The sequence below is a fragment of the Phyllostomus hastatus genome, unplaced genomic scaffold (assembly GCF_019186645.2).
Source record: "Phyllostomus hastatus isolate PE091 unplaced genomic scaffold, TTU_PhHast_1.1 phas_contig_198, whole genome shotgun sequence".
NCBI classification, from domain to species: Eukaryota; Metazoa; Chordata; class Mammalia; order Chiroptera; family Phyllostomidae; genus Phyllostomus; species Phyllostomus hastatus.
The window spans coordinates 452,671-467,097 of NW_025333715.1; the positions used below are offsets into that span (position 1 = coordinate 452,671).

At 68.4% G+C, this 14,427-nt stretch overlaps 1 protein-coding gene across 2 annotated transcripts in view; it reads left to right on the plus strand.

Annotated features, from left to right (window-relative positions):
• The window catches only part of TUBGCP6 (tubulin gamma complex associated protein 6), a 16,287-nt gene continuing 1,860 nt past the window's right edge, over positions 1-14,427 (plus strand). Inside the window, exons 1-21 of one of the 2 annotated variants that reach the window (XR_006785227.1) lie at positions 1-1,120; positions 2,223-2,386; positions 4,836-5,046; positions 5,316-5,489; positions 6,407-6,528; positions 7,169-7,232; positions 7,348-7,457; positions 7,621-7,712; positions 7,818-7,957; positions 8,969-9,118; positions 9,480-9,561; positions 9,654-9,742; positions 9,837-9,952; positions 10,874-11,012; positions 11,319-11,390; positions 11,586-12,795; positions 12,919-12,977; positions 13,101-13,251; positions 13,362-13,542; positions 13,930-14,071; positions 14,158-14,345. Coding sequence is in view for 1 of the 2 variants with exons in the window: in XM_045834878.1 (XP_045690834.1) it covers positions 380-1,120; positions 2,223-2,386; positions 4,836-5,046; positions 5,316-5,489; positions 6,407-6,528; positions 7,169-7,232; positions 7,348-7,457; positions 7,621-7,712; positions 7,818-7,957; positions 8,969-9,118; positions 9,480-9,561; positions 9,654-9,742; positions 9,837-9,952; positions 10,874-11,012; positions 11,319-11,390; positions 11,586-12,795; positions 12,919-12,977; positions 13,101-13,251; positions 13,362-13,542; positions 13,930-14,071; positions 14,158-14,352 (4,404 nt within the window). In the remaining variant the exon portion in view is untranslated. Of the gene's footprint in view, positions 1,121-2,222; positions 2,387-4,835; positions 5,047-5,315; positions 5,490-6,406; positions 6,529-7,168; positions 7,233-7,347; positions 7,458-7,620; positions 7,713-7,817; positions 7,958-8,968; positions 9,119-9,479; positions 9,562-9,653; positions 9,743-9,836; positions 9,953-10,873; positions 11,013-11,318; positions 11,391-11,585; positions 12,796-12,918; positions 12,978-13,100; positions 13,252-13,361; positions 13,543-13,929; positions 14,072-14,157; positions 14,353-14,427 lie in introns of both variants that reach the window. The other variant, XM_045834878.1, reaches the window with a different exon arrangement.

The following is a 14,427-nucleotide window of genomic DNA, read 5'->3' on the forward strand; positions in this document are numbered from 1 at the left end:
AGCTGCAGCCGCGCGCGCTGCCCCGGCCGAGGTGTGGTGAGAGGGCAACCCTGCGGCTTGACCCCGCGGACCCTTCCCGGTCCCCGCGGACCGTCCACGGGCGGCGTCTCTCCTGGCCGCCCCTTTTCGGGCCCCGGGAGAGTGCGGAGCTGTCGCGTCCGCTGCGTACGGCGCGCGCGCGTGTCCTGCGGTTTGTCGCGCTTCTGTGAGCGCGGCGGGTTGCGGACCGCTGCGGGCCCGCCGGCGGGGGCAGGGCCACCGCGGGCCCGGTTTCATTCCAGTTCGGATCCTTCTGCCGCCGTCGAGAAGGCCTCCTGCCTGTCGGCCCAGTCGGCCCCGCCCCCGGCTGTCAGGCCTCGGGGAGCCGAGAGCGGTGGGCATGGCCAGCATCACGCAGCTGCTGGACGACCTGTGCGAGGCCCTCCTGCCGGCCGCGAAGGCTCACCTGGGCCAGCGCGGCCCGAGCCGCAGGAGAGCGAAGCAGAGCCTCAAGCGGGTGGCCTACAACGCTCTGTTCGCAAATCTTTTCCAAGACGAGGCTCCCAAGCTGCAGCCTGACCCCCCAAGACTCCCCGTGAAAAACAAGATCCTCATGCTGTCCTTCGACCTGAGAGTGGGCGGCCTGGGCCCCGAGGCCGACCGGCTGGAGGAGCTCGTGGAGAAACTCGAAGCAGCCCCTGGCTGCCCGCTGGTGGAGGTGGGGTCGGCTTTGGACCTGCTGGTGCAGCTGGCGGGCAGTGGGCCCCCGCAAGTCCTGCCCCGGAAGCGGGACTACTTTTTCCACAACAAGCACGTCGGCAGGAACGTGCCCTACAGCGGCTACGACTGCTATGACCTGAGTGTGTTCGAGATGGACGTGCAGACTCGGATCTCCAGGGAGGAGTATCTGTGTCAGGACGCGATCCAGAAGGCGCTTCAGGTGATGGAGGCCGCGCCGGGCACCGGCCTGCCCACTGCCCAGCTCTTCTCGTATGGTGAGCCCTGTGGTGACAGGTTTGAGAGGGACACCCGCCTGTCGCTCTTCGGAGCCCTTGTGCACAGTCGCACCTACGACATGGACGTCCGCCTGGACTTGCCCCCGGTGCCGGACAGCGCGGACCTCTGCGGACTGACCATAAAGGTAGGGTGCAGCTCTCCTGCCCCTGGGCCCCACCCCCGGGCCCTTGGAAGTGCCTCCCTGACTTTCCTGTTGTCACGGGAGGGGTAGGACAGCTGTGGAGTGCCCGCCACTCGGTGGCTGCGCCGTGGTGAGGCCGGTGCTGGCGCCCACCTTCCAGGGCAAGGACGCAGCTGCACCCCTGCAGGTACCTGGTAGGACATGTCGCTAAGTTGCTCATTCTGTCCCCTAGAGGTGCTCCTTAAGCCTAAGTTAGTTATTACTATTATTATTACTTAAGATTTTATGTATTTATTTTTAGATAGAGGGGGGAGGAACATCCATGTGTGGTTACCTCTCTCACGCGCCCCCTGCTGGGGACCTGGCCTGCAACCCAGGCCTGTGCCCTGACTGGGAATCGAACCCGTGACCTTGCGGTTTGCAGGCCCGCGCTCAGTCCACAGGGCCACACCAGCCAGGGCCTAAGTTAACTAAGGTGAGGTAAAAAGTTTTGTTCCTCGGTTGCATACGCCACATTTCAAGTGCTTAGCAGCCACATGTGGCAAAAAAAAAAAAAAAAAAAGAATGCTTGTTCCTACTGCCCACGCAGCTTTCGGTGCTTTTCCGCACCTTTAACAAGGGCTTCTCCTACGGGATGAAGCGTGTCGGCCTCGGGCCTTGTGCTCTATGGCTGCGTGCGTGTCCCCGGAGGGCGCGCCCCCGTTGGCCCCTTGCTCCGAGACGCCCGGGGGGTTTGCAGGCTCAGACGGGGCTGCAGCGAGCAGCCTGGCCTACGCCGGTTTTTCTGTCTCTAGTGCGGTTCCTGTGCGGGGTTCCCCCAAACGGAATTTGCAGGTTGGACGCATTTCGTTGCACGGCGTGTCGGGGCTTACGTGTTGCATGGAATCGTGAACTGATAACCTTTGTGGTTTAAGTTCAATTCCTTAGACGGTTTAATGGATACGAAAACACGGTAGTAGTGCGTGCGTGCCAGAGAGAGAAGCAGGGAGGCGTTCTGCCGGGCCTTTCCCGGGTGAGCGAGCGCGTGAAGTCCTGCGCCTCCATCGCACGGGCGAGGCTGAGACCCAGAGGCACACGTGCTGGTCCCTTCCTCCCCTGTCCCCAGGTGCCTCAGAGCGTGGATCCGTCCGAAGATGAAGGGTTCCAGTCGGCATCCAACCTGACCCCCGACTCCCAGTCTGAGCCGGGCACGACCCCCGAGGTCGACCTGTGGGACGCGGCGCTCACCTACGAGCCCAGCAGGCAGAGGTGCTGGGAGCACGTCGGCTGGTGCGTAAGCTTTGCCGTCGTCGGAGGCGCTGGCCTCCTCCGGCGCGTGGGTTAGGGCACGCGCTGCCCGAGAGCCCCGGCAGCTCTGGCAGAAGCTGCTGGGACGGGACGGGGGGCTTGGAAGTCCTGGTTGGGGGAGGGCGCAGCCTTGTCTCTGCCCTGGGAGTTGGCAGAAGTGCTTGGGGCGGGGACTCCGGGCTTCACGGAGGCCGGCAGCTCCGCAGATCACACTCTGCAGTGAGAGCGTCCCTCGCACCTGAGTTCGCGTCCTCCCCAGGAGGGCTCCCAGCCCGAGGCGTCCGGGGGCTCCTGGCTGGCAGTGTGGCCGCAGCTGGGGGGAGACAACCCGTGCCCACCATCGTGCACGTGTGGGAGGACGGGCGTGCTGCTGCCCCCCGGCCGGCTGTGGTCCTGGCAGCGCCCTGACCGCCGCTTCTCCGGGTCTAGGGCCTCTGCCGCGTCTCCAGAGCTCATTCCCGTCTAACCCCAGCCACCCTCGGGCGGGCGGGGAAGCTGAGCTCCCGCCAGAAGCAGAGCCCCCTGTCCACCCGCACCCCAGGGCTGTGAGCGCTGCCCCTGCACCCGCCCTGGAGCCGGTCGGTCCACAGGACGTCCTCTGCTGCTGCTCCGCCCTGCCAGCCACTCTGGGGGAGCCGCTCCCTCCGTCAGGGGCTGAGTTTCGGCGGGGGCGGGCAGGGATTTGGTGGGTCCCGCACGGGCTCTTCTCCTTCTGTGTCGAGTCAGGGGGCCACCCTGGAAGAGGGGGCAGGAGCTCCCCTGTGCTCGGCCGGTGGCGAGGGGTGAAGGGCGCAGCACAGGGCATCGTCGGCAAGCAAGCACGAGACTTGAACGCGTCCTGAGATGTGGTGCTCGCGAGCCCCGGGCGCGGCGCCAGCGAGGAGGCGGAAGCGGGCCGGGGCTCCGAGTCTCGTCCACAGGAGGATGCCCCCCGCAGCCTGAGGCCCGTTTCCCGCCCCGTGGAAAAGGAGTTTTGTCTTTGAAAAACGAATGACACTGTTTTGATTCGCTAGACTGAAAAACGGGTTTTTTGGGAGGAGGAGAAAAGAGCTGGTCAGGATTTGAAAATGAGAAGAAAGTGTTCAGAAAGGCCTGTATTGTCAGGCTCTATTAAAAAATTACTTTTTTCAGTGGGTTTAAACATTTGTTTACAAGATTTTGTTTACTTTTAGACTGTGGGGAAGGGGGATTGAGGGAGAGAAACATCAGTGTGTGGTTGCTTCTCATGGCCCCCCACTGGGGACCTGGCCCGCAACCCAGGCATGTGCCCTGACTGGGAATCAAACCAGCGACCCTTTGGTTTGCAGGCCAGCATTCAGTCCACTGAGCCACAGCAGCCAGGGTGGGTTTAAAAAACTTAAAACGATATGTTTACGGGTCTTAGAGAGAGAGGGAGGGAGGGAGAGAGAGAAACGTCACCCTGGCCGGGGACTGAAGCAGCAGCCCAGGCTCTCGCCGGGACTGGGGACCGGACGGCACTTCAGGCGGACGGGGCGACGCCCCAACCTGCTGAGCCGCCCGGCCAGGGCTTTCCCGGTGGATTCTGAAAGACAGCTTTCACACTTTCCAGTAGAGGTTCGGGGTTTTCAGAGGCGTGTTTTGAAGACCCCGTGTTTGGACAGACGAATGCACGCCTGTCGGGTGAACTTGCTGCGCCGGGTTCTGCGGAGGCGAAGCCCCTGGGGGCCATCTGGGCCCCCGAGCCGAGCTCCTCGGGGTGGGGGGGGCCGCAAGCTCGTTTTGCACTAAAGCAAGCACGGCGCGCTCTGCCACGCTCGCCCCTTGTGCTGTCTCTCGAGTAAAGTCTGTGCGACATAAAACTGGACACTTCGGTCGTTTCTAAGTGACAGTCAGTGGCGTTAGACGCGTTCACGCCGTTGTGAGGCCCTCACACCGTGGTCTCCAGAACCTCCCGCCTCCCCAGACGAGACTCTGTCCCCACTGGACACCGGTGACCCCCGTGCCGAACCTGCCGTTGCAGGGGCCCCCGTAAGTGGGGTCCGCTGCGGCATCTGCCCCGCGGGAACCGGCGGAGCTCCCGGAGCCCCAGGGCCCCATGGCCCGTCCCTGTCGGGGCAGACGCCGAGTGTCCCGTCCCGGGGGTGGGTCACGTCTCCAAGCCACTCACCCCCGACGGCACGCAGGCTGCCTCCGCCTGTGGGCCGTTGCCGGGGGCCACCCGATGCACGGGCGTGCAGACTGGCGCTGCCCTCGCCCGAGGCCCCGCTGCGGTGACTGTGCTCCCGCAGGGCCGCCCTGCGTGTGCGCGCCCTGGTGCTGGGGGCGTCCTGCGTGGGCGTGGGGGGCGGTTCCCGCGGAGCCCGCAGAGCTGACCGGGAGGCCGGCGGCTGGTGAGGGGTGCCCGCTGCGGGGTCACCGCCTCCTGCCTTCTGTTCACGCAGCTGAGGTGCCCGCGGCTCTGTCTCCACAGCCCCCCTGGCCGCAGAGAGGAGCCCTACCTCACGGAGGCGGGAAGGGACGCCTTCGACAGGCTCTGCCGGCTGTGCCGCGGGGAGCTGCAGGCGCTGGGCGCGGGCCTGCCAGCCGCTGCGCAGCCCGTCCTGGTGAAGGAGTGCGAGCTGGTGAAGGACGCGCTGAACGTCTTGATTGGGGTCGTGTCTGCCACCTTTCCCCTCTGCCAGGTAGGGGCACGGCGCGGGCAGGGGGGCCGGCACCGTGAGCGCCTGGTGGTGGGGCCCTGCGGCGCAGCCAGTGCAAAGCGGTGCCTGGTTCTGAGTGTTTTCATCGCTGGGGGGGGCGGCTGGGTCTGCCTTTGGAGCTTGCTGTGCTTGCGTCTTGGGCGCGGGCCCCCCAGTCCCGGGGCTGTCGGGGCCGAGCCGTGGCTGGAGCGTGGCTGGAAGGGGCCCCGGGTGTCTGGCCTTAGCGCCCTCTGCCTGCCCCCCCGCCCCAGCTGACACAGGCCTTCGTGGTGAAGCGGGGCGTCCACGTCCTGGGGACCTCCCCCGAGAGCGTCAGCAGCCTCCTGGCGGAGGTGGCCGAGTGCGGGACCCACTACGCGCGCCTGAGCCACTTCTCCCTGCAGCCCGTGCTGGACGCCTCGTGCAGCAAGGGCCTCGTGTTCCAGGTAGGGCCCGGGGCCTCGCCCGGGGCTGCAGGGTCTGGTGCTCTGCTGCCGTCACTCTGCCGCAGACCTGGGCAGACGCGTCGGGGCCGCGGGACAGTGGGAGGCAGGCGTGGCCCACATTCAGGGGCCCGGGCGAGGCCCGGGTGGGGTGGGGGTGGGGTGGGGGCGGGGCGGGCACTCACCGTTCTTCCCCGAGGGTCCCCAGGGAGGAGACGGGTGGTGATCGACACACGCCCCCCCCCCTTGTCGAGTCGAGCCCCAAGAGCTGGGGCTGAGCCAGGTCTCCCCGCGAGCCTCCCCGCCGCCCCTGCGCTGGGCCCTGCCCCTGGACAGCAGGTGCAGCTTCGAGGCTGGGGTGGGCGTCCAGATGCGCTGGGCCTTCTGGGACAGAGGCTGTCAGGGAGGGGGGAGGGGGCGGGCACTGTGCCCCGGGCACTGCAGGGGGGGTCTGGGTGACACCGTGAGGGCCAGGCGCAGGCCTGGCATGGAGAGCAGGAGGCAGGAGGGAACGGACGCGGCAGGAGTGCCCTCCATCCGGGGCGTGAGTGAGGGTGGGACAGCCGTCCCTTCGCCGGCGGGTGGACGGTGTGGGGTCTGGAGGGTCGCCTGCAGGCGCCCTGCAAAGGCGTGAGCTCTGGGGGGCCCTGCTGCCGCAGTGCCTGCTGCCTGGGACGGACGTGCCCCTGAGACCCACCGTCCCCAGCCTCCCGGTGTGGCTGGCCCAGGCTGCAGGGACAGGGTTTGCAGAGGGCCTGGGTCCTCGCTGGGGTGGGGGGGGGCGCCCGTAGGCGCCCCTTCCCGGGGAAGCGGAGCCCAGGGCTGGAGGGAGGCAGCCAGGCCCGTCCCCAGCTCCAGCCCCGAGCTCACGGCCATGCCTGCGTGCCCGGCCACAGCCCCTCCGTCCCTTCGCCCACCAGGCCTTCACCAGCGGCCTGAGGAGGTACCTGCAGTACTACCGGGCCTGCGTGCTCTCCACCCCGTCCACCCTGAGCCTCCTCACCATCAGCTTTCTCTTCAAGAAGCTGGGCCGGCAGCTCAGGTGAGCCGCGGCCTGGAGGGCCGCACTCCCCCCCACCCCCAGCGTGGGGTCTGGCCGGCCCCCACACCAGCTGGGCTCCCCCAGGGCTGGGCTTGGTGTGCCGGCGGCTCGCCCCGGTGGGGGCTCCCACCTGAGGGCACACGGTCCACACAGCTCTGGCCCTGGCACTCGGGGACCAGCTCGTTGGCCCAGGTGCCCTCTGGAGGAGAGGGAGGGAGGGGTGGGGGGCCCTGGGAGGGGGTGCAGTGGGAGGGCAGCCTCCAGGCTGAGTGGAGGAGCGTGGAGGCCCCGAGGGCTGGAGACGGGCCCAGGGAGGGAAGTGGGGGCGCAGCAGGTGCTGTGCTGCTGTGGACCCCAGGGGGCGGGGAGGACGAGGGCCTGAGGGGGGGCACAGGAGGGGCTCGGGGCAGAGCTGGGGCAGGGGAAGGGCCGGCGCTCGGAGTGAGGGACCAGGGCCGAGCTGCGAGGGGACCCAGGTGGGCACGGTCAGCGGGACGCTGGAAGCTGAGACCCTCGCGGTGCAGCTGGTCGTAACGCCGGAGCAGGAGGTTGGGCAGGGAAGGGCCCACGCCATGTTCTGCCTTCACCTGGTGGGACCTCTGTGCCTGCTCACCGTCTGACCCCCGGCCTCCGTGTCTAGGTACCTGGCCGAGCTGTGTGGTGTCGGCACCTGCGGAGGGGAGCCCAGGGCAGCCTTCCCCACCGTGAGTCCTGCTGGCTCCAGGGAGGGGGCATGGCCGGGCGTGGCCGCCTGGGTGGGGCGGCAGGCCCCCTCTCTGCAGAGCGCACGCACTGAGTCCCCCTCCTTGCTGTCTCCAGGGGGTGAAGCTGCTCTCCTACCTCTACCAGGAGGCCCTGGACAACTGCAGCAACGAGCACTACCCCGTGCTGCTGTCCCTGCTCAAGACCAGCTGCGAGCCCTACACGAGGTGGGGCCGGGGCCCGGGGCGAGGGCCACGCTCGGGCTCGGCAGACAGCTGCCGAGCACGGCGGGGGGCGGGGGGGGGGGGCTAGGACTTGGCTCCCCAGGCAGACTGCCCCACCCTTTGGCTGCCACGCCCACCCTGGTGCCCACCACGCTCTCCCTGGCAGGTTTATCCACGACTGGGTGTACAGTGGGGTCTTCAGAGACACCTACGGCGAGTTCATGATCCAGGTGAATCACGAGTACCTGGGCTGCAGAGGTAGGTGGCGGCTAGCTCCCGGGCTGGGCGGTCAGGTGGGCTGGGCGGTCAGGTGGGCTGGGCGGTCCGGGACGCAGGACAGCCGTGTGCCCCGCCCCCGTCCAGACAAGTCTTACTGGACGCACGGCTACGTGCTCGTCTCCAAGGAGGTGGGGGACTGCGCGCCCGAGTTCCTGAAGCACGTCGCTCGCGACGCCTACGTCTGCGGGAAGACCATCAACCTGCTGAAGCTCTGCTGCCCCCGGGTGAGGAGGGCCCCCCCACGCCCGCCTGCCTGCAGCCTGCTGCCCCCGTTCCCCGAGACCTGGCCGTTGGTCCTCAGCTCTGGGCCGGCACGCTGGAGCTGGGCGCGTGGGGACTTCTCCCTCAGTGTCCCCTGGGAGTTTCTCGGGGGGCCCTGCCTCTGGGCACCTGGTCCAAGACGGGAGGAGAATCGCAGGTATTCCCAGGGCCAAGGGGCAGTGGGCCCTTTCCTCCCCCGACCCTCCTCGTGGGAGGCCTCCTGGCCGGTGGGTGGGCTGCAGCTGCAGGAAGGCAGACCAGCTGGCTGAGGGGGCTGTGTCTCCTGGCCCGGGGGCTGGCCGTGCTCTGGAGCAGAGGCCTGGACCGAGGCCTGTGCCAGCGTCTGTGTGGCCAGGGCCCAGGTGGCAGCGGTGGGGCGTGGGTGGATGGGCAGCCTCTGCTAGGAGGTGCTGTGTGGCATCTGAGCAGAGAGGCGGGAGGACTGGCCGTGTGGACCTGGGGCGCCAGGCCCAGCAGGTGGAAGCCAGACCAGGCGCCAGTGCGGGGCTGGGCAGGGTCTGGGCCAGGGTGGGGGGGCGGGCAGGTTCAGCCTGTGGCCAATGGCGTCCCTCCAGTGCTGGGCTGGGAACAGACTTGAGTGGCCAGGACAGGTGCAGGGGCCATACACATAAGATTGGCAGGGGGGCACCCAGGAGCTGCCCCCAAGATTGGCCGCAAGTGAGCCTCCGGGGGTGGCCTGGTACAGGGCCCGGTCTGCCCAGTCTCTGTGGGTGGCGCCCGGTGAGGGAGGCTCTGGACCTCCCGTTCCTGGAGGACCCTCGGACGGTCGTCCAGGTGGCAGATGTGCCTCTGCTGCAGGGCCCTGGGCAGGGCCCGTGCGGCCGGTCCGGTGTCCTCAGAGACGGGGAGGGTGTGGCGCCCTCGGCTGCGGAGCGGACCGTCCGCGTGGGTGGCGAGGAGCCGGGCAGCGGAGCCGCATGTCACCGGCTCACGGCAGGTCCTGCTCCTCGCAGCACTACCTCTGCTGGTCCGACGTCCCCGTGCCCCGGATCTCAGTGGTCTTCTCCCTCGAGGAGCTGAAGGAGGTCGAGAAGGATTGTGCCGTCTACGCGGGGCGCATGGAGAGGGTGGCCTGCCGCAGCTCGGTCAGCAAGGAGGAGAAGGTCCGGGACCCCAGCCGGGGCCTTCCCTGGCCCCGTCCTGCCCTCCCAGGGCCGCAGCCGGCCCTGCCCCTGGGGGTCTCCGTCCTGTGGGTGGGCTGCCCGGGGCAGGGGCTCTGCCCTCCTCCCACCGGGCTCACCGGACGCTGGAGAGGGGGCAGGCACTCCCTGAGCTCCTTGGTCGCCCATGAGGCGAGCACACTCAGGCCTGGGGTCTTGGCCCGGAGTGCCGTGCAAGACCGTGCCAGCTGCCCTGGGAGCCGTCCTTGTCGGGGCTGAGGACGCGGCGCCTCCCCTCGAAGAAGGCCGTGCGGCCTGGGGGAGGGGACAGGGTTGGGGTGTGATCGCTGCCGGTCTTCTGCAGGAATTACGAATGGAAATCGCTAAGCAAGAGCTAATCGTCCAGGCCCGAGAAGCCGCATCCAGGGTCCTAAGCGCGCTGAGCGGTGCGTGTGGCTCAGGTGCTCCCCCCTCCGGGGTTCTGGGGGCCGCCTGCTGGGGGGCCCCCCTCACTGGCGCGTTCTCCGTCTCCTCGCAGATCGGCAGCTGTCCGAGCGGATGGCCTTGGACGCCCGGAAGCGAGAGCAGTTTCAGAGGCTGAAGGAGCAGTTTGTGAAGGACCAGGAGGTGGGGCGGGGCAGGCCCTGGGGGCAGGGGCGGGCTCCAGGGTCGGGAGGGGTCAGGGTTGACTGAGGAGGCCCCATGTGGGCGTGTTGTGCAGCGTCGCCGGGCGGCCCGACAGGAGGAGCTGGACGACGACTTCAGCTACGCCCGAGAGCGCCGGGACCGGGAGAGGAGACTGAAGGCCCTGGAGGAGCAGCTGGAGAGGAGGGCGCGGTAGGGCGGCCGGGCCGGGCCTCCTCCGGTGAGGGCGGGGCAGGGCCACGTGACTGGCTTGACCTTCGTGATGGTCATTTAACCTTTTTTTTTTTAAAGATTTTATCTATTTACTTTTAGACAGAGGGGAAGTAAGGGAGAAAGAGAGAAACATCAGTGTGTGATTGCCTCTTGTGCACCCCCCACTGGGGACCTGGCCCACAACCCAGGCATGTGCCCTGACTGGGAATCGAACCAGCAACCCTTTGGTTCACAGGCCGGTGCTCAGTCCACTGAGCCGCACCAGCCAGGGCTCGTTTTGCTTTTTAATTTGACAATTTCAATTAGTCATCTTGACGCCAAGCATCCACTTGGCCTCAGTGGTGCTGGACATGGGCCTTTGCACGCTCAGGTGTCCGTAACCACCCTCAGGGCGTCTGTCTTTGTGGGAGGGGCTGACCCTGCCTGCTCGTGGCCTGGGCCATTCTGACCTCATCCTGTTTGCAGAGCTGTGGCCTGGAGCCAGAGCGATGTGCACACATGCCTGTGTCTGGGCACACACGTCTGCATGTGTGTGTGGCACACGTCTGTGTGGTGTGTGCTGTGGGTGTGTGTGTGTGGTAGGTGCTATTCTTTCTGTGCAGCTGAGAAAGGGAGGCCTTGCTGCCGAGGGCCCTAAGCCTCAGGCTGCGCAGGGACTCACCTGGCGTTCACTCAGCAAGCCCTGGGTGGGTGCTGCCCGGTGGGCGGAATGACCAGCCTGCTGGGTCCCCTGCAGGAGCTGTGCAGGTGTGGAGGGGCCGGCTGGTGGCCTGGGGAAGGTGCCAGGCTGTGCAGACCACCCACGGGGGCCTCTGTCGTAGAGAGCCACCCCCGTGGGGAGACAGCTGGACGGTGTGCTGTGGGGTGACTGGTGACTGCACTCTCTGGGCATGGCTTCAGGCAGGCGCTGGTCGACCACTACAGCAAGCTGTCTGCCGAGGCGGCCCGTCGGGAGCAGAGGGCTCTGTGGAAGATCCAGAGGCACAGGCTGGCGGGTGCGCGGGCTCGCTTCCTCCGAGACGAGCAGGAGAGCATTCAGGTGTGTGCTGGGGCGGCTCTTCCCTGGGCTGGGGGACTCAGGGTCCCCTGCAACTTCACGGAGACCTGTGCGCCCTTCTGGGGCGGGGGGTGGCTCTCCTCAGCTGCTCGGAGACGTGGCCGGGAAGGGGCTGTGCGTGCTGCGTGGGCCGAGAGCAGGGTGCTGCGCAGACCTCGCCGTGTCTCGCTGCTGCGGCAGCTGTGGCTGGTGGGCGCGGAGGCTCTGGGCCAGGTGGTCTGGGTTGAGTGTCGGGCCCGCCCCTCCCCCACACAGCTGCTGCCTCCCATCCCGCTAATTGAATTGCAGGCCCTGCTGAAAGCCGTGTCGGAGGGAAAGCCCCCGGAGCCACCGACGGCCCTGCCGAGTGCACGCTGCCGGGTGAGCGGCCGGGGCAGGACCCAGGGCGTGTAGCGGGCAGCTGAGTTGGGCGCTGAGGCTGGTGCCGCCTGGGGAGCGCAGTGGGTGCCTGCCCTGCATCCCCGCGGCCCCCAGTGTGCGGGTGTTGGTGTGGCTGCAGCACTGAGCTCGGGGACAGCTAGGTGACCAGAGGCACCGGTGTGCACTGTGTCTCAGGCCTCGTCTCCAGGTCCCGAGCACCCCGGCGGAGGTGGCAGCTGTGATTCTGGGTGTGCAGAGCAGCACGTGGCTGCCCGGGAGGGCCCGAGCACGCCGAGGCCACAGCCCCTGGAGCCTCCAGCCGCGCAGGCCTGCGGCTCAGAGCTGGGAGCCGGGTCGCAGCCGGGGCAGGTGGAGGGCCCACGACTGTTCTCTGCAGGCCTCAGCATCCAGGATTTCCTGCCCACGGGCCAGGGTGTGGGGCAGCCTGTGGACACTGAGGAGGCCTCTGTCCTGGAGGAGGCACTGCAGACCATCGGCTCGGACCTGCCTGCCTCGGCTTCCTCCGCAGTGACGGACACAGGGTGCTCCACGCCACAGGAATACGATTTCAGAACCGTCCTGAGGCCGACCGTGGTCCCCTCAGCCTCCCCTGGGTCCCTCCAGACTCCAGGAGGCAGCTTCGGCTGTGAGGAGCTGCAGCTGTGGCGGAACATCGACACACAGCTGGACACCTGTGTCACAGATGGGCAGGTGGCTCTGCCTTATCCACACTTGCCCAGGAGCAGCCGCCCCCAGGAGGGGAGCAGCCCAGCTGCGGGGCGGCCCCTTGGGCACGTGCCAGAGGGTGGTATTCTCACAGGGGATTCTGCTTCTGGAATAGCCCCCTCCCGGCCACGGTGGAACGCCCACGGCCACGTGTCTGACGCCAGCATCAGGGTGGGGGAGAACGTGTGGGACGTGGCCCCCTCCCGGCCACGGTGGAATGCCCACGGCCACGTGTCTGACGCCAGCATCAGGGTGGGGGAGAGCGTGTGGGACGTGGCCCCCTCCCGGCCACGGTGGAACATCCACGGCCACGTGTCTGACGCCAGCATCAGGGTGGGGGAGAACGTGTGGGACGTGGCCCCCTCCCGGCCACGGTGGAATGCCCACGGCCATGTGTCTCAGTCCCAGGTGATACTGGGGGTGCTCCCAGGGGAAGCCCAGCCTGACATGCCCAGGCCTCTGTGGAGGCCCCGGGACCACGAGTCCCAGGCGAGCCTCAGCCCGCGAGCACAGAGCCCGGCCTGGGAGGGCGAGTCGAAGCTGCTGCCAGGACCGCCCTCCGACGGCTGCGCTCTGGAGGCAGCGGGCTCCGTCCCCTCGGAAGAAAGCGGCGCCCAGGCCCCGCCCTCTGCACTTGCTGCGCCTGCTGCTCCGGAGGACGGCGTCCCCGGTGAGCCAGGTCAGTGGGGCCTCGGGGCTGGCACTGGTGGTGTCTGTGGGGGTGGGGCTGGGGACGGGGAGGTGCGACCCCACAGCAGGCCCTGGGCCCTGACGCCCCTTCCGACCCGCCCCTGTCCCTCAGGCGCAGGGAGAAGCGGGGACACCGAGGACTGCTCTCCGGGTCGGCCTCCGAGCCCACAGGTCGGTGGATGCGGTCGGGCGGAGGCGGGGGCGTGTGCTGGGACGGCCGCGCCATCCCTCCCCACCCCTCCCCACCCCTCGGACGAGAGGAAGGGGCAGCTGTCTCAAGGCTGGTCGTCTTAGGAAAGTGCCGCCGCCCCGAGCAGCCCAGACCCCGGCGAGGAGACGGAGGAGGCAGTGGCGGCCAGGCGTCTGGGCCAGGAGCAGGCCTACCTGGCAGGCCTGGCGAGGCAGTACCGCCTGGAGCAGTACCCGGACAGCTACGAGGCCATGTGTGAGCGGCAGGTGGGGGTGGGCGGGGGTGGGCGGGGGTGGGCGGGGGCGGGCGGGCGAGCCCCCGGCGGCGAGTCCTGGGGTGGACAGCGGGCTGCGTTCTCCCCGCAGCAGAGCCTCCTGTCGCACGCCTCCTGCACCACGGGCTCCCCCGGGCCTTTGCCCTCCCCGAGGACACCCGAGGCCCGTCGGACGCGGATGACGCCATGGACGAGACTGCCGTGCAGCTGAGCGAGCTGCTGCCGCTGCCGGTACTCATGAAGCACTCGGTCACCGCGCCGCTGGCGGCCCAGTGAGTGCCCGCGCCCTACCTCTGATTGGCCTGGGCCCGCCCCCGGAGGCCCAGTGAGTGCCCGCGCCCTACCTCTGATTGGCCTGGGCCCGCCCCCGGAGGCCCAGTGAATGCCCGCGCCCTACCTCTGATTGGCCTGGCCCCGCCCCAGCCCCGCCCCCGGAGGCCCAGTGAGTGCCCGCGCCCTACCTCTGATTGGCCTGGCCCCGCCCCCGGAGGCCCAGTGAGTGCCCGCGCCCTACCTCTGATTGGCCTGGCCCCGCCCCCGGAGGCCCAGTGAGTGCCCGCGCCCTACCTCTGATTGGCCTGGCCCCGCCCCCGGAGGCCCAGTGAGTGCCCACGCCCTACCTCTGATTGGCCCCGCCCTGTGCTGGCCCCGCCCCTCAGCGTCGCCTTGGTGAACAAGGCCGCCGTGGACTACTTCTTCGTGGAGCTGCAGCTGGAGGCCCACTTCGAGGCGCTGCGGCACTTCCTGCTGATGGAGGATGGCGAGTTCGCGCAGTCCCTGAGCGACCTGCTGTTTGAGAAGGTGAGCCCGGGGGCTGGCCGTGGGGCTGCGGGGACAGGCGCGGGGTGTCGGACCGCCACCGACCCTGCGCCTGCGGCTCTCCGCAGCTGGGAGCAGGGCAGACACCCGGGGAGCTGCTGAACCCGCTGGTGCTGAACACGGTGCTGCGCAGGGCGCTGCAGTACAGCCTGCACGGCGACTCCCCGCTGGCCGCCAACCTCTCCTTCGCCCTCAAGTTCTTGCCTGAGGCCTTTGTCCCCAATGCCCCGGACGTGCTGAGCTGCCTGGAGCTCAGGTACAAGGTCAGCAGAGCTTGCAGCAGGGGCGGGCCGGGCTGGGCCGGGCGTCCCTGCAGGTCCACTGAGCCGCCTTCTCGC